The sequence below is a fragment of the Onychomys torridus genome, chromosome 2, assembly GCF_903995425.1.
Source record: "Onychomys torridus chromosome 2, mOncTor1.1, whole genome shotgun sequence".
NCBI classification, from domain to species: domain Eukaryota; kingdom Metazoa; phylum Chordata; class Mammalia; order Rodentia; family Cricetidae; genus Onychomys; species Onychomys torridus.
The window spans coordinates 154,713,540-154,731,439 of record NC_050444.1 but is presented as its reverse complement, the minus strand read 5'-3'; the positions used below and the strand labels follow the sequence as shown (position 1 = coordinate 154,731,439).

At 48.2% G+C, this 17,900-nt stretch overlaps 1 protein-coding gene across 4 annotated transcripts in view; it reads left to right on the top strand.

Annotated features, from left to right (window-relative positions):
- The window catches only part of Szrd1 (SUZ RNA binding domain containing 1), a 28,520-nt gene that overhangs the window by 6,882 nt on the left and 3,738 nt on the right, over positions 1–17,900 (top strand). Inside the window, exons 2-3 of one of the 4 annotated variants that reach the window (XM_036180037.1) lie at positions 15,392–15,441; positions 17,049–17,300. In XM_036180037.1, the coding sequence (XP_036035930.1) occupies positions 15,392–15,441; positions 17,049–17,300 (302 nt within the window). Of the gene's footprint in view, positions 1–15,391; positions 15,442–17,045; positions 17,301–17,900 lie in introns of all 4 variants that reach the window. The other 3 variants (XM_036180036.1, XM_036180039.1, XM_036180038.1) reach the window with 3 other exon arrangements.

Sequence of the window (17,900 nt, the reverse complement as noted above, 5' to 3'; positions counted from 1 at the left end):
GTGGAGATGTAGTGACTCAGACAGCTCTTGGGGCCAGCCCCCCCCCCCCCCCCCCCCCCCCCCGAGACAGGGTTTTCTCTGTAATTTGGAGCCTGTCCTGGACTAGCTCTGTAGACCAGGCTGGCCTCGAACTCAGAGATCCACCTGCCTCTGCCTCCCGAGTGTTGGGATTACAGGCATGCACCACCACTGCCCAGCTGGGGCCAGCCCTCTTAAAAGTCCTCTCCTCTAGAGGACATTGACCACCCTTAGTGATCATCAGTTCCTGCTGGGTCAGGTAGCTGGCCTCCACAAAGCACAGTTTTTTTCTTAATGTTTTCCTCACTGATATAACAGTAACATAGATTGTTTATTTCTCCTGTGAAGACAGAGACAGACTTGTTGGTTTTCTAGGAGAAGGCTGCATTTAAATACTTTACCTGCCTGTGGTCAAAGTACGGAATGTTTTTGTTTTGTTTTTCAGGACAGTGTTTCTCTGGGTAGCCCTGGCTGTCCAGGAACTCACTCTGTATACCAGGCTGGCCTTGAACTCACAGAGATTGGCCTACTTCTCACAGGTGTGCATCACCACGGCCTGGTCAAAGTACAGACTTTTTAAAAATTCTATTATTTATTTTTGTAGTGCTGGGGATTGAATTTGGAGCCTTGTGTCTAGAGTAGGCATAAGTACCACTGGGTTTATAGCCGAGGTCCTCTGCTGTTGTGTTTTAGTAATGCAGTGGTGGCTGATTCTGTAGCTCAGGAAGAGTACTGCCTGGTGTGCCATCAGAAGCACTGCTAACTAACTCCACAGGGTTCAATACATGAATAGTTTTAACTCTCGTAGACTCTGACACATAGCTTCCTACATCTTATTCTTTCAGGATGTTGAGCTAAACATTAAGATTTAAAAAAAAAAAAAAAAACCACAGGAATTAGGAAAAAATCCCATCAGTGGTTTGCATGCATATTATCTTGTCCTTGGTGCTGAGACATCCCCTCTGTACACAGGAAGTAAGTCATTCTGTTCTAAAAGAATAGGAAATGTAGACAGTAGAAACCTTGGTGCTTGGATGAGTTGTATAGGAGTCTGGAAAGGTCAGGATTGGCACCCCCCCACACCCCACCCCCCGTTTCTGGTTTTTCATGACATGGATTTTCTGTGTAGCTCTGGCTGCCCTGGAATTCACTTCCATAGACCAGTCTGGCCTCGAACTCAGAGATCTACCTGCCTCTCAAGTGCTGGGATTAAAGGCATGCACTACGCCTCCCCCTCCACAGCTACGATTACCACTTTTTATGAAACAGCTTGTGATTTGGCCTTCATGCCTTACACATGTCCTAGTTAGGGTTTCTTTTGCTTCAAAGGAACACCATGACCAAAAAGCAATTTGGAGAAGGAAGGGTTTATTCAGCTTACACTTCCACATCACAATTCATCGCCAAAGGAAGCAGAACTCAAGCAGGGCAGGAGCCTGGAAGCAGGAGCTGATGCAGAGGCCGTGGAGAAGTGCTGCTTACTGGCTTGCTTCCCATGGTTTGCTTAGCCTGCTTTTTTTTTTTTTTCCCCTGGTGGGGTGAGGTAGGGTGTTGAGACAGGGTTTCTCTGTGTAACAAAGCCCTGACCTTCCTGGAACTCGCTCTGTAGACGAGGCTAGCCTTGAACTCAGATTTGCCTGCCTCTGCCTCCTGAGTGCTGGGGTTAAAGGCATGTACCACCACTGCCCGACTTTTTTTTTTTTTTTTTTTTTTTTTGTCAGCCTGCTTTCTTATAGAACCCAAGACCACCAGCCCAGGGATGACATCACCCACAATCACTGGGCCCTCCATCCCCCATCAATCACTAAGTAAGAAATTGCCTTCCAGCTGGATATTATGGAGGCATTTTCTCAGGTGAGGCTCCCTTCTCTCTGATGACTCCAGCTTGTGACCTAAAGCCAGCTAGTACATAAAGCCTCCGTGACCCTCCAACTGTCAGTTCCTCTGTTGCCTGTCTGCAGACCTCACTGGGGAACAGACAGTCCCACTCAGCTCCTGCAGACCTGTTCTGGAAGGGCTTGTGAGACAGTAAAGTGAGCTCTCACTACACCTTTAAGTTCATTATCACTGACCTCCCATCTACCCCTGCTCAAAGAGGAGATCACAAGTCAGGTCCAGACCCTCTCGGTCCAGAGTCTTGTGAGTTGTTTACATTAGCTTGTCACCAGGCAATTAACTAATAACGTGCTTTAGGAGCTTTGTTGGTGGTTCCTTTGAAGTCCTCCGTGCTCACCTGGGCTTGACCTGCTTCTGTAAAACGGATGAGCTAAGACATTCCCGCCACAGAAGTGTGAGTTGAGTGCCCCAAAGCCTATGTTAACACCCAGAACATCGAGGTGCTGGCTGATGGAAATCTTAAACAAAACATTCCCTCCTTTATTTTCTCACTGTGTAGCCCAAATGGGCCTTGAACTTGTGATCCCATCCCCCTGCCTCTGCCTCCCTTTCTTAATTTGGCTTGAAATAACTTTTTTTACTTGGCCAGGTGAAAAAGAGAATATAAATATTTTTGCTGAGGATTATTGGGCTTGAGTGCCCTCCCTTGGGTCCTGGTTGCTTTCTTCTCTTGGAATCCCTCTTTGTGTTCTCTTCTGCCTGCTGAGTGCCACTGATTGATTTAAACTAGACTTTGAAAAGAGCACACCCTTGGGTGTCCAAATAAAATTGGAGGTGGTGTCATAGTAACTTGATTAGCCCTCCAACCTACTTGGGAGTTTCTTTGGGAGAAGTGGCAAGGTGTCTTCATTAGGAAGAATGGGTTGCCCCATTGTTTCTTCCTTGTATGGCCACAAAAGTCACTTTTCCTGGGGGTTTCATGCCAGGTCTGATTCTGGGGCAGCTAGCTTCCTGCCTCTCTCTCAGCTTCAGTCTCATTTGTAAAACTTCATTGATGGATTTGACCCGGGAGCTGGAGAGTGAAGGCCGGGGTGAGGGCTGTGCTCTACGAGGGTGTTAGTCCCTGCCCTCCAGCCCCTGGCAGCACAGCCTGAGAGCTCATGGGTTAAGACAGCCCGAGGGGTCTCTGAGGACTAAACTGTTTCTTCTGTACAAGTCATGTTGCTCAGTGCTGTGTGAAAACCAAACTGTTGCAACAATTTAAAAAACAAATCAGGGTTGGGGATTTAGCTCAGTGGTAGAGTGCTTGCCGGCAAGTGCAAGGCCCTGGGTTTGATCCTCAGCTCAAAAAACAAGAAACAAACAAACAAAAAAAACCAAATTACAAAGTGGAGTGCTATAGACTTTGCCCTCTTTTATTTGCCCTGCATGGATTCTCTCCCACACTGATGAAGTGTCCAAAGCCAAACATTCCATTGTGTCAGGGCTGCAATTTTCAGTGTCTGAGGCCCTCTCTGCTGGGGTCCTTTTAAATTACTGGGTCTGGGTTCTGCTGAAGGGCTATTTCCTTTTGTAGCTTGCCTGGCTGACCATGAAGTCATTCTGCCCTTCTTGGAAAACCTGGGTTCATTCGAACCTGGCTTGCCTGGGTGCAGAAGCTGGTTGGCTGTGTGTCCTTTAAGTCACCACTTGAGGATGCGCTGATTGAGGAGGCTATTATACCCCATGGTTGTGGCAGGGATTGGAGATGGTGACCAGAGAAGGTACCATGTTAGAGAATGCAGATCCTGCTGTCCCACCAAGGAATAGATACACACAAGTCCACACACACAGTGGAGGGTATGGAACAGAGTCTCACTTATGCATAGTTCATATTCTGCCTCTGAGCTGCACCCCCAGCCAACCTTAGCTCCAGTTTGAATGTGTGTAATCACCTCCTTGGGCACAGACAAACCCAGTTGAAATCCTGGCTCCAGTCCAGGAATGTAGTTGTGACATGACCTCTCAGAATTGGTTCTTTTCCTTCTGTAAAATTGGGACAGATCTAAAATTGCTCCATTGGGACTGTTAACAGATTGGCGTTGGGGTATTGTTTTAGGCTCACGAGCCAAGTGTGGTGCATGTGTTCTCAAAGCTCTGATGGTGAGATGGCTGCCAGGTTTCTTATGCACTCACAGAGGAAAGCAAATGGATTTAGGGGCAGAGAAAGTATTAAAGACTGGGCAAAGTGCACTTTATAAACCTGGGTTAGAGAGGCCAAAGGTAAAAGAACTGGTGTGATGGTTCTGCACCTGTAACTCCAGTTTGGGGAGCCTGAGGCAGGAGGGGTGCTAGAAGTTCCAGGGCCAGCCTGGTCTACGTAGTGAGTTCCAGCCAAGGCTGTGCAAAAAGACCTTGTTTTAAAAAAAAAAAAAAAATCAAAACCAAAACCAAAAATACCAGGATGGAGTAAAAGATGAGACTTCAATGCAGGAATGGCTGTGCAAACCTACCGGGGCATTCCAGGAAGGACAGTGAGTGTGTGGGCCTGGCGGCTGGATCTGCGGAACAGTGGGGGCCTATGCGGTGGCTAAATGGCTAGGGAAGACGGCCCAGAGATTGGAGGCCCTGGGAGCCAGATTTGGTGGATACATTTATTAGATAGGATTACCTCATAGTGAGAAACCTTGGTTGGTTTTAAGTCACTCTGGCTGCTGTGGGGAATACAGGTGGAACAGGCAAGAACCAGGGGATGTTGGTGATTGGAACTGCCATTGTGAAGAAAATTGAGTATGTATTTTGAAAGCAGGACCAACCCTGAGCTGGTGAAGTGGCCTGTAAATAGGGGATCAGAGTCTTTTTGGCCTGAGCTGCTACAAGCCTGTGTGGCTGTGATGGTAGATGAAGCAGGCTTGGGTGGGCTCACAGTCATAAGTTGATACTTAAAGTCCGAGTGTGAGAGTCCATCTCATACCTAGGTATATCTCAGTGTTTGTAAAGCTGTGGACCTACTCGAGGCCTAGACAGAAGAGCCAAGTGTGGTGGTACATGTCTGTAATGTGGTGGTAATGTCTCCCAGCACTTGGGAGGCTGAGGCAGAGGATTACCATGAGTAATCCTTATCAGGCAAGGCCTTATCTCAAAAAGAAACCAATCCAGGGCCAATTAAATGGCTGGGTGGGGGGCAGGGGAGGTTGAGGCACTTTCTGCCAAGCCTTACAAATTGAGTTTGATCTCCAGGGCCCACACGGTAGAAGGTGAGAACCTCTAAACTATGAATGTGTAAGATAAATAAACATAAAAAGGAAAGAAAGGCCAGACATGGTGGCGCAGGCCTTTCATCCCAGCACCTGGAAGGCAGAGGCAGGTGGATCTCTGAGTTCGAGGCCAGCCTGGTCTACAGAGTGAGGTCCAGGACAGCCAGGGCTGCATAGTAGACTGGTCTCAAAACGAAACAAGCAGTAAATAAATAAAAGAAACCAACCCCATGATGGATGTAGAAGAGGTGTCTGAACTGTGAGGCTTCCAGCCTCCAAAGGAGCGCGGGGGGGGGGGGGGGGGGGGGGGGGGGGGGGGGGGGGGGGGCGGGCAGGGGAGGCGGCAGAGACAGGATCTGGGGAGTGGTGTATGGACCAAGAAACAACTCTTCAGGAAGAAACTGGGCAACTGCTACTGCTGGAAAGCTGAGGGATTGAGGAGTCAGAATCTATGAGTCTGGCAGCTGTGGGCTCCTTGGCAACTTTGGCTGAGTGGAAGTCAGGCCTGTTTGAAGCCAGGTGGTGAGTGTGCTTCAGGCAGGGCCTGCAAACAGCATTGGGTGCTAAGTGCTACTTGCTTCTGGGCTGACAAACCCCCCCACCCCCACAAGAGGGGATTACCTCAGCAAACAATGTTCTTTATATTGGGACCATGTCTTATTCTAATGTTAGACCCTAAAACCATGTTCAGAGGAAGGTGTCAGGTGAGCCATGAGTGCTATCTTTCTTTCTTTTTTTTTTTTTTTTTGGTGTTTTGAGACAGTCTCTATTATATACCTCTAGTTGTGTCTTGGAACTTTCTACGTAGACCAGGCTGTCCTTGAACTCACAGGAATCCACCTTCCTCTGTCTCCTGAGTACTGGAATTAAAGGTGTGTATTACCATACTTGGCATGTTTTTATTTATTTATTTTTTTAATTTTATTTTGAGATAGGCTCATCATATAGCCCTGCCTGGCCTAGAACTTGCTATGTAGGCCAGGCTGGCCTAAAACTTACAGAGATCCATCTACCACACCCAGCCTAATATTTTAAATTTTACTCAGTATATCAGAGTGGTATTATTCCATCTTGTAGTCCATGTTAAAGATTTTTAAAAATGGAGGTAGAAAGATGGCTCAGTGGTTAAAAACGCTGGTTGCTCTTGAAGAGGACCTGGTTCAGTTCCCAGCACCTATGTGGTGCCTCACAACAGCCTGTAACTCCAGTTCTGATGCTGTCTTCTGGCCTCCACAGGCAGCAGGCACACACACAGATGGTACATACATATATGCAGGTACTCACACACTAAAATTCAATAAATAAAATTAATTTTTTAATCATTGAAAGATTATAACTGTGCTATTTTGTACTCTGAATTGAGTGGGAACTCTGGTGTTCGTTTGGCACATACAGCTTGAGAGGTGTATGGCTAGAGCTGGTGCAGAGGGGGGTTGTCCAGAGGGCTCTCCAATACTGGGCCAGGGCAGACACCCTGAGAGCTGAATGCTTGGTGGGAAGGGGATTTCAGGGGGGGGAACCTTCTCCTGACAGGTGAGACCAACTGTCTGGGGGCGCCGCACTTCAGGAAGCGTCTTCTTTTCTTCCCATTCATCTTTCCATCCTCTTCCCTGTTTCTTGTGCCCTGTTCTCCTTGCTTTGATCTGCTCCACACTTCCTGCATTTCAGGGCAGGATTGCTCTCCATGCACTGGTCCTGCCACAGTGCTGTTCACACAACACACAGCTTCTGGGGTTTGCTTATGTCTCCCACTGTCTGGGTTCTGCTCACCTCGGCCCCACGGCTAAGGACACCTGCTTTGCAGCAGGTTTTCCTCAAATGATGCTCTTCAGCTCTCTCTCCTTTGTCAAGGAGAAGCGGAATGGATGCGAAGACTCTGACAAAGCCTAGGCTTCTTAAGGGAAGTCAGAGCTGGATCCTATGCACTGTGGTGACCCACTTAATTAAAGTGGAATGTTTTCCTTCACTGTGGGAGTAACAAAGGAGGGGGGGTGTTTTGTGGGAAGTGGAACAGAAAACAGGCTTGCCCAAATTGGTACTGAAAGGCCAGTAGTGGGCCCAAGGCCTCAGCTCTTAGAGAGCGTCTCTTTCAACCCCTCAAGGATGCTTTTGGTTTTTTGTTGTGTGCTTTAACTTGTTTGCTTTTACAGTTTTTGTTAAGGCATCAAAAGCACATATACCAGTATTTATAATTTGAACTGTCATTGGACATTTGCTTAATTTTTGAACCTGAGGTGCCAGAATTTTGGGTGCTTCCCCAAGGATTGGGTTGCCAGGAGTAGAATGAGTAGGAACAGCCAGCCCAACCAATCAGAACCAGTGTCTCAGCTGCTGGCTGACATGTAAAACTGCAGGACTGCAGCACAGGCACAGACATGGGCTCTGCAGGTGTTTGGAGAGCTCTGTGGGTTGGACATCTGCACTAGAAATGGCCTCTACAGGCGCCAGAACCTTCTTCTACCTGATTGTTCTGCTGTAGATCAGACTTACTGTTAAAAATTGGTTCTCGGGGCTGGAGAGATGGCTCAGAGGTTAAGAACACTGGCTGCTCTTTCGGAGGCCCTGAGTTCAATTCCCAGCACCCAGATGGTGGTTCACAACCACCTGTAATGAGATCTGATGCCCTCTTCTAAATAAATAAATAAATCTTAAAAAAGAAAAAATTGGTTCTCAGCTGGGCGGTGATGGTGCATGCCTGTAATCCCAGCACTCAGGAGGCAGAGCCAGGTGGATCTCCGTGAGTTCGAGGCCAGCCTGGTCTACAAAGCGAGAACCAGGACAGGCTCCAAAACTACACAGAGAAACCCTGTCTCCAAAAAAAAAAAAGTTAAAAAAAAAATGGTTCTTTGCAGAGCGGTGATGGTGGACACCTTTAATCCCAGCACTCGGGAGGCAGAGGCAGGAGGATCTCTCGATGATTTCGAGGCCAGCCTGGCCTACAGAGTGAGTTCCAGAAAAGGCACAAAGCTACACAGAGAAACCCTGTCTTGAAAAACAAACAAATAAACAAAAAAATTGGTTATCCTAGCCAGGCAGTGGTGGCACACACACCTTTAATCCCAGCACATGGGAGGCAGAGGCAGGTGGATCTCTATGAGTTCGAGGCCAGCCTGGGCTACAGAGTGAGTTCCAGGACAGGCACCAAAGCTACACAGAGAAAACCTGTCTCAAAAAACCAAAAAGAAAAAAAATTGGTTCTCCTTATGAAATTGTTGGTCTTTTGTTGGGAACAGAATCTCACCTGTAGCCCATGCTGGCATCAGTTTCAAAGTAATCCTCCTGCCTCAGGCTCTTAAAAGTTGGGAGTACAGGGGCTGGAGAGATGGCTCAGAGGTTAAGAGCATTGCTTACTCTTCCATAGGTCCTGAGTTCAGTTCCCAGCAACCACATGGTGACTCACAACCATCTGTAATGAGATCTGGCGCCCTCTTCTGGCATGCAGCCAGAACACTGTATGCATAATAAATAAATCTTTAAAAAAAAAAAAAAAAGTTGTGAGTACAGCCATGAGCCATCACACTCATCTTACCTTATGAATTCCTTTGCTTTGTCCCTAAGTGAAATCGAGGACCTCAGGAAGAGCCAGAATCCTGCCCAGGTTTGTGGGAACCATAAGGCTCTTTAGCCAGGACCACAACTGCTGGATCGTGACACTGTTCACCCTGAACCAGGAATATGCTACCAATGTCTGTTGTGGGTCTGGAACTAACTATATAGACCAGACTGGCCTATAGCACACAGAAGTCTGCCTGCCTCTACTTCTCCAGTGCTGGGATTAAAGGTGCCAGATGACACCAGGCCAGCCTTGTGGTTTCTTCTTTGCATTTCTCCCCACATTTAGCCTGCCTTGGCCTTGATCAGTTTGGAGGCTTGACTTCCTGTCCCCCCAGCTGTGGAACACACTTGCTTTCAGGAAGCTCAAGATCAGTGGGCATTCCTTGAGTGTGAGAGAAAAGCCAGAAGCTGACAAAGACAGGTAGAAATTACCTGAGGAAAGTCACTGACAATATTGCCGATAAGAAGGGGACATTTTCTGGTCTAGAGCCAAAGCCTCATTGAAAGCAGCTTGCTGGACTCTGAAGGGTTAGGTTGGTTGCAGTAGTCAGCAAAGAGGTCCTGCTAGCTGCTAATGTGGGATGGGAGAGTTCACCATCCCCCTTGGCTGGATACTGTACCAGGGTAGGGCGCTAGCAACAGCAGTTGAAGCCCCAGAAAGGACAAGCCACTCCCTCCCACCCTTTTGAGTTCCTGGGAGTATCTGGGCTTGTTCTTCTGTGAGCCGGGCTGGTTTGACTCTGGCCCTCGGGGCTTCACTACCCTGGATACTTGATGAAACATTTCCTGAGCTTTCTCATCTGAGACAAGACAGCTGCAGTAGTGCTGTTCCTCACACAGAGGCCTCCAACGCCTGCTTTTTCTCCTCTGCCCGCCCTTCCTCCTTCCTCTCCCCTTCTCACTTCACTGAGTTTCTGTTTCATCCACCTTTTAATGTGGTGGTGGTTTTTGGGGGGGCAGGGTGGGATGGGGGGATTTGTGTGTATGTATTTGTTTTTAGGCTTTTGGTTTTTAAAGATCTACTCATGATGTATGTAAGTGTTTTGTCTGCATGTATGTCTGCACACCAGAAGAGAACATTGAATCTCATGGGGCTACAGTTAGATGGTTATGAGCTGCTATGTGGGTTCTGAGAATTGAATCCATGACCTCTGGAAAAGCAGCCAGTGCTCTTAACCACTGAACTATCCTCTAGCCTCATTATTAGTGTACATATATCTTTGTACAAGTATATATAAATGGATGCAGGTGCCTATGAAGGCCGAAAGAGAGCTTCAGATCCCTTAGAGTTACAGGCAGTTGTGAACGACCTGATGTGGGTACTGGAACTTGGAGCCTCTGAAAGAGCAGCAAGCGTTCTTTTTTTTCTTTTTTTTTTTTTTTTGAGCTGAGGATCGAACCCAGGGCCTTGCACTTGCTAGGCAAGCACTCTACCACTGAGCTAAATCCCCAACCCAAGCATTCTTTTTGGTTCTTTCGAGACAGGGTTTCTCTGTGTAGTTTTGATGCCTGTTTTGGATCTCGCTCTGTAGCCCAGGTTGGCCTCAAACTAACAGAGATCCTCCTGTGGCATATGCCACTGCCACCTGGTACAGCAAGGACTCTTTTTTTTTTTTTTTTTTTTTTTTTTTGAGCCAAGGATCGAACCCAGGGCCTTGAGCTTGCTAGGCAAGCGCTATACCATTGAGCTAAATCCCCAACCCACAGCAAGGACTCTTAACCACCAGGCAAGCAGTCTCTCCAGCCTGCTTTGAATTTTTTGAGATGAGGTCTTGCTATGTAACCTAGACTTACTGGGAACTTGTGGCAATGCTTTCTCATCCTCCCAAGTGCTGGAATTACAGATGTGTGTCACCATGTCTGGCCTACACCTTTGTGTTTGTGCGTAGTGAACGTGTGATAACTCATCCGTGCATCCGAAACTGGAGGCCAGAAGTTGACTTATCAACCTCCCCCTCATTTTTTAAAATTAAAAAAAAAAATTTTTTTTGGAGACAGGGTCACCCATCTGAAGCTCACCATTTCAGCTAGGCTAGCTGACTAATCACCATCAAGCCCTTAGGACCTGACCATCTCCTCCCCCAGGACTGGGTTATAGGCTTGTATTGCCATGCCCAGCTTTTACTTGGGTGCTAGGGGTTGGAACTCAGGCCCTCAGTTTACCCAGAAAGCCATCTCTACAGCTCACTGTTTTTGTTTTATTTTTTATTTTCTGATTTAGGTCTCACTCTGTAGCCTAGGTTGACCTGGAACTCACTATGTGGTTTAGCCTGACTTACGACTTATGCTGAACCTCCAGCATCAGCCTCTCAAGTGCTAGAATTGCAGGCATAAGCCACCATATCTGGCTCTGGACACTGACTGCCACAGGAGCAAACCTTTGGGTGTAACTTTCCTTGCCTTTCACACATATCCCTGTCCTTTTGTCTCCCTTGTTCCCACATGGGTTATGACAGTTTCCTAAAGTGAGCTGGGGGGACATTTCAGGGAGTAATGGCTCCTGCTGCTGTGCCTGGCCCACATGGTAGAAGGAGAGAGCCAGCTCTAGAAAGACAGCCTCTGCTGTACAGACATGCACCATGACAAGAGCATTCACCCAGTAAATGTTCACCTTTAAACATCTGTTATTTATTGAAATAAGTCTTACTATATAGATAGCCTTGGCTGTCCCGGAACTAAAAGTGTGCACCACCCTGCCAAAGTGTATTATTTTTTTACGTGTATTTTGTCTGTGTCTTTGTGTGTACACTGTGTGCACACCTAGTGCCTGTGGAGACCAGAAGACAGTGTCAGATCCCCTGGGACTGGAGATGTAGACAGTTGGGACCTGTCATGTGGGTGCTGGGAATTAATTGAACGTGGGCACTCAGGAAGAGCAGCTAGTGCTCTTAACAGCAGGATCATTGTCTCTCCAGCCCCTCTTCTGGTTTCTGCATGCAGTACACATAGATACATGCAGGCAAAACATGCAAAAAAATTTAATAATAAAATAGGCTATTTGAGACCCTTCCTTGCTCCCCTCTCCTCTGGAATGATCTTTTCTCTGGCATACTCCCGCCAGGGGCTCTACAATACATCCCCTGTGAGGGTAAGGGCATCAGCAGCCAGTGAAGCTAAGTTTCCTTTCAGGCAAGTTAACTTGGAGCTGCTGGTGTCTGCTTTCACTCACCTGGGGCTGAAGACGCTTCTTTACCTCCCAAAGGACCATCCTGTCCAAACACCATCCTTCATTTCATGGTTTCTCTTTTTCTAGCTTTGCTTTTCTTCAGACAAGAAGTCTGTGGTTTGTCATTTTCATTGCCTTTTGAGATCAGGCTGTTCTATGAAGTCTTTTGCTTAATCTGTAAGTGAAGTTGGGACCCCTAGGAAGAGCCAGAGTTTCATCCTGCCTCAGCCTCCCAGCACTGGTATCATAGGCATGGTATCATTGGCCATGCCCAGTGTTCATATAGATAGCCCAGTGGAGCATGTGATAGTCAGGTTTGGAAGCTAATCTTTTACATGGAGACCCAGAGAAAGGAATCCATTGCACTTACCAGAACACAATGTCATCTTCTGTCACCAAAGTCTTTTCTAGGAGAGGCACGACACACTCAGACAATCCTCAGCTGCCCATGGAGTATTTATGTCCCTCTTTGCCCATGTCTACTCATAACAATGTCAGGGCTTCAGTGTTTTTTGTCCTAGTCATGGAGTTTGAGAATACCATCAAGGCTCTGGGCATCTTTGTTTTTTTTTTTTTTTTTAAAAAAGGTAATTTGATCCTATCTGAGACCGGAATCTCCAAGCTGATACTTCCCTGTGACACAGCAATGTAGGCCTATGGGTCCCTGGAGGAGACTCCTGTTGTCCTTGGAGCCTGCCCTGTGGGAGAGTTGTAACTGGGCTGAGTTTCTCAGAATGAGCCTGGGAGCAAATGGATTGGAAATCTGTGCCCAGAGCCAGTGGACTGACTTGATACCTGGTTCAAGGCCATCTCCAGCTGCTAGCAAACTGGTCTCCCTTCCACTTGCTGTCCTAAGTGCTCTGCAGACTGTCAGCTCCACTCCACCACAGCAGCTTGGCTTTGTGTCTCATTCTGTGACCTGACGGGAGACCCTCCTCAGCTTTTGTAGAGCCGCCCTGCCCAGCAGGATGGCTGGCATGGGAGTTGTAGTTTTAGCAGTGCCAGTGATGTGGCTTGGGGAGATGACAGGATCCTATCTGAAGGCTTTCCCAGTGGCTCACCACAGTGTAGACACATTAAGATGATGTGCCACATCTTTGCTAGTCATAACTGGCTGGGGACAGAGGCATGTTTACTCAGGTGGTTCCTCATGTCCTCCTGAAGGCTTCTCTATCCACCTTGCTCCATGTGCAGGTACTGGGCAGATGGTTTTCCCTGTAGTTCTAGAGAAGAAAGCTCATATTTCACCAGTCGAGTCAGCTTGCCTCTGTCAGTGTCCTTTGACCCTTGCGGGGATAGGAAAGTGAGAATTCACACAATTTTTCCCCTGTAAAAATCATGATTGGAAGATTATAACACATCCAGTCTTGTCAAACCTTGGCAGTGGCCTGTCCCTGTCTTTAGCTGGAGCCAATGATCTTTAGGCTTGTCACCCCTTTGCTGCCTCAGGTATGTCCCTGCATATATAAAACTTGGTCGGGGCAGGTGCTGGGTCTAATTCTTATTTGAAAGTGTTTAAATCTCACAGATGCTAAAAATGTGTTAAGATGGGGAAGCTGGAGTCAGCAATGGGGAACTTAATAGAGGTCTTGGGCTGGAGAGATGGCTCAGAGTTCAAATCTCAGCACCTGGATTAGGCAGCTCACAAACATCTGTAACGCTAGCTGCAAGAGATCTGATGCCTTCTGGACTCCAGGGGTACCATGCAGGCCCACACATACACTCAGACACACCTGCATGCTCACAAATAAAGAGGCTGCTGTATAAGACATCACATTTACCCCGAAATGACACTGCATTAGTGTAAATTCCTAGAATTAGTACTGATTTGCCATGAGCTGTGCTTCATATAGAATATGTGTCTGTCAGAAGCATTCTGGTTAACGTTGCTGCATGTTTTCTGTGCATTGACTTTGACGGGCACAGCTGTATTCCAGCTGGGGTGGAAAGTCTTCCGGCCTCTCCAGGTGCCCCAGAGACTTGATGGTGCCTCCCAAGCACAGTATATTGTGTTGCCTAAAGTGAATGGCAATGATTCTACTCAAATCTAGCTTCTGATAGTAGGAGTTTGTATTGTTTGTAAGAGATACAAATTAGGAAAGATGGAAAGGAACCTTCTAGAAAACACCATTAAAGAAAGTTGGCCTGATTGTAGGACTCAACCAGTGGATTGAACACCAAGATCACTTCAAGCCTATCACCTGTTCAGTTTGCTAACAGTGATTCTCTCCATAGACGATAGTTAGGTAAATCTGTGAAACCTTAGATAACTCGCATGGATCTGGCCAGCTTAAACTGCCTCCTCCCTTCTAGAGTACAGCCATTCTCAGGACGTTTGCGCACTGGGTGGTGAGCAGAGGAATTGTGACTGTGGCTGTCTTTTGGAATGTGGTCTTTGAACTCTTTATCTGATACCCAGCCTTCACTCCCTTAGTGCTGGGATTGTGAGTGTATGCCAAGACACTGTCTCTCTTGTGTCTTGGAAACAGGGTCTCCAGCCTGGACACTGACTTTGACCTTGGAAGCTGTTTCTTACCGTGGAGGCTGCCCTGTATTGCAGGACACTTGGCAGTAGCAGCCCCTACCTCAGCCCCTACCATAGCCACAACCAAAAATGTCCTTGCCAAATGTCCCTCAGGCACAATCACCTGTGGCTGAGAGCCGTCTGCAGAGAAACACTTGCTGAGTACATAGTCCCTTCCCTCCAGGAGCTGGCCCTCAGAGAGTGGGACATACATAGAGCCTGGACGTTGAGCCTCAGCCCTGTGCCTGCCCCACTTCATCTGCTGGTATCTGGAATCCCTTGTGCTAGGTACTGAGGGCACCCCAGGCTGATGTACTGAATGTGTGGGTGATGGTCTCACCTGCTTACCCTCAGCCTCTTTCTTACCCTTTTCTATAATGCTGGCTTTGTGAGAAATCTTCCCTCTGATTCACCCTCAGATTCCCTGGGTCCACTTTGGAGACAAACAGCAGGCTTCTCTTGCCCCCTTTGCCTAAATACTGGCCACAGAAAGCTCTTGTCAATACAGACTAGATTATGAGCTAGTGTGCTGTAAAAGGGAGAGTCAACCCCAGGAGCAGGTGCTCAGTGCACCGCTGGGATCAGAGAAGGCTGCAGGGGAGAGGAGGTGCTTGGGTTGTGCAGGCTAAATGGGGCAGCTCATTGGGTTCTGGGGACTGATAGTTCAGTCCTGTTCTAGTGCGGAACGGGAAGAGCAGATTAGCAGTGTGGGAGAACAGAGCTCAGATGTGGTCCTTCTAGCAGTTGAGTGGGGAACATGACTTGGTTAGATGTGTGTTGAGAAAGTTGGAGTGACTCAGGAGGACAGAACAGGAGACAGGTGGAGGCTATGCAGAGAACCCAGCCGAATGGTCAGGTCCCCATATTGTGGTCTTGGGGCTAAGGGGAGATGGACCTGCAGAGGGAACTAGGTCTCCAAACCTCAGGTCTAGTTGGAGGACACAGCCATGTCCCTGGCTAGAGAGAGGACACTGCACTTAGCTTGGAAAAATAGAGACTTAAGGTTTTATTCGAGAGAGATTTTTTTCCACTTTTATATACATTTTTTTCCTCTAGGAAATAGACAGACGGTTGGAAAAAAAACTGAAGATCACACAAAAGGAGAGGTAAGGCTGATGTCTGGCTTGAGGGCTCATGCTCTGCCGCTGGAGAGCTGGGCAGGCAGTGTTCTCCAGCTGGCTGGTAGCGGTAGAAGATTAGGCTCCTGGGCAGCTAGCTCTTCCCTCCCAATAGGAGGCCAGGACACTGGATTGAGGCTTTGGGATGAGGCTAGGTGGGCTCTATGTGAGGTCATCTCATTGAGAGAAGGAAGGTGACAAATTGCAAGGTTTGGGTTTAGGTGTGACTATGCCCCAGTGGCTCTGGGGTGTAGAGTGAGTTGTTTCTCCTCTAGACATGGGTGTCTTTTGTAATGAAGAGTTTGGACAGATGATTTCTCTGTGACCTTGGTGACTTGCAGTCTAGGGTATTATGAGAGTATCTTGGAAGGAAAGATTCTAGGGCATTCTTGAGAGACCTTAAAGAATTGCTTTGTCACATCCATGAAGCATGGGAAGTGGGTTTCAGAGTAGGTGACTTTCTTTGGGCTTAGGTAACCCAGGGACAAGCAACAGAACCAGCTACATTCACCCCGCCCCCAGGGTATTCTGGGAGACCCCTGCCCCACACTGGCTTTCCAGACCCCCTGCTGTTGTGATCACACTGCTGGCTCCTTTACTCTTCCCAGGAGCTACCCACTATGGTCACAGGCCTTGTCCCATGCTACTCCCACCTACCCAGGACCCTTCCACCCAACTCAGAGCACGTAGCTCCACTGTTTCTGACAACCCAGGCGCTGGCAAAAGGTCTCAGTGGTTGTGAGCAAGAGCTGGTTGACAGGTCTGGGTGGCCCTGGTGGCTGGTGTGGATGTTCATCCTGCCTTGCTCCTGTTCTTATCTGTGGCTTCTGTTTCCTTCCTCTCCATGTTGTTGGCCTCTTTGTGTTTGGGGGATGTCACTTCTGCTTGTGGCCACCTGGCATGGATGTGCATATTCACTGACCTTGGACAATGCTTCTCTTTCGAGCATTGCCAAGCACTGTTTCTATGACCGGCCTTCGCCCTAGCCCCGCCGCCGCTGCCCAGCAGAGCAAAGAGCCCCTGGTAAGGGAGATTCTCTGCTCAAAGGCTCTGGTATGGAGATGACTTGCTTGTCTGGTGCAGCCTGTCTCTGAGAGGCACAGGTCACTGGCCAGAAGGCAGAGAGAGTTTGGTAAATCCTGTCTTGCTTATTGCCAGATAGGGTGGCATAGCAGGTGCCTGTGTATTGTCTTACTTTGAGAACATGCTGTGGGAGACATGGACGGAGGGGCTCCCAGCTTACCAGCCATTCATACTCTGGTCTGTGTAGGGAAGCTGGGGTTTTCACCAAAGTCGTTGAATTTTGGGTATGGAATGTTTTGGCCTCAAGGGTCTGTTATACACATGGAGAGGAAGTTCCAGGACACAAGGTGGTGAGCCCCTGCAGAGTTAGAGCTGTGGAGCAGTTTCTGGGCCCCACACAGCTGGTGGCAAGGCTGATGTCCTGCTTGAGGAGTGGGAGTGCAATTGTCTGGTCATGAGCCAGGGGACTAGTTAGTGGAAGGGAGAAGACAGTGATGAGGAGCGTGTGGGACTTGGATGGGCCTTCTAGTCATCATGGGATTTGTGAAGCTATATTTGCTCTTTGTCAGCAGGAAATCCAAATCTCCTCCCAAAGTGCCCATTGTGATTCAAGACGATAGCCTTCCCACGGGGCCCCCTCCACAGATCCGCATCCTCAAGAGGCCCACCAGCAACGGTGTGGTCAGCAGCCCCAACTCCACCAGCAGGCCAGCCCTTCCTGTCAAGTCCCTAGCACAGCGGGAGGCAGAGTACGCAGAGGCCCGGAGACGGATCCTGGGCAGTGCCAGCCCCGAGGAGGAGCAGGAGAAACCCATCCTTGACAGGTGAGTGTGGTTGCCAGTGGTAGCAGGGCAATGAGAGGAACAGGTGGAATGTGCCCCACACCAGCCTGCTGGGTACTTTTTTTTTTTTTTTAATTATTTACTTATTTATTTATTCTGATTTTTTCAAGACAGGGGTTCTGTGTAGCTTTGCACCTTCCCTGGAACTATCTCTGTAGACCAGGCTGACCTCAAATTCACAGAGATCCTCCTGCCTCTGCCTCCCCAGTGCTAGGATCAAAGGCATGCCCACCACCGCCTGGCATCTTTTTTTTTTTTTTTTTTTTTTTTAATTTTAGATTTGTATTATGTGTGTTACTTTCTGATAACATAGCATTTGTTCAAATTACCTTTGGAGCAGGGTGGTGGTGGCACACGCCTTTAATCCCAGCACTGGGGAGGCAGAGGCAGGTAGGTGGATCTTTGTGAGTTTCAGGCCAGCTTGGTCTACAGACAGCCAAAGCTACACAGAGAAACTCTGTCTCGACAACACAAAACAACACAAACTGCCTTAAGAGGCTGGAGACAGCTCAGTCAGTAGAGCACAAGCATGGAGGACCTGAGTTTGGATCCCCAGCACCCACGTAAAAGCTGGGCCCAGGC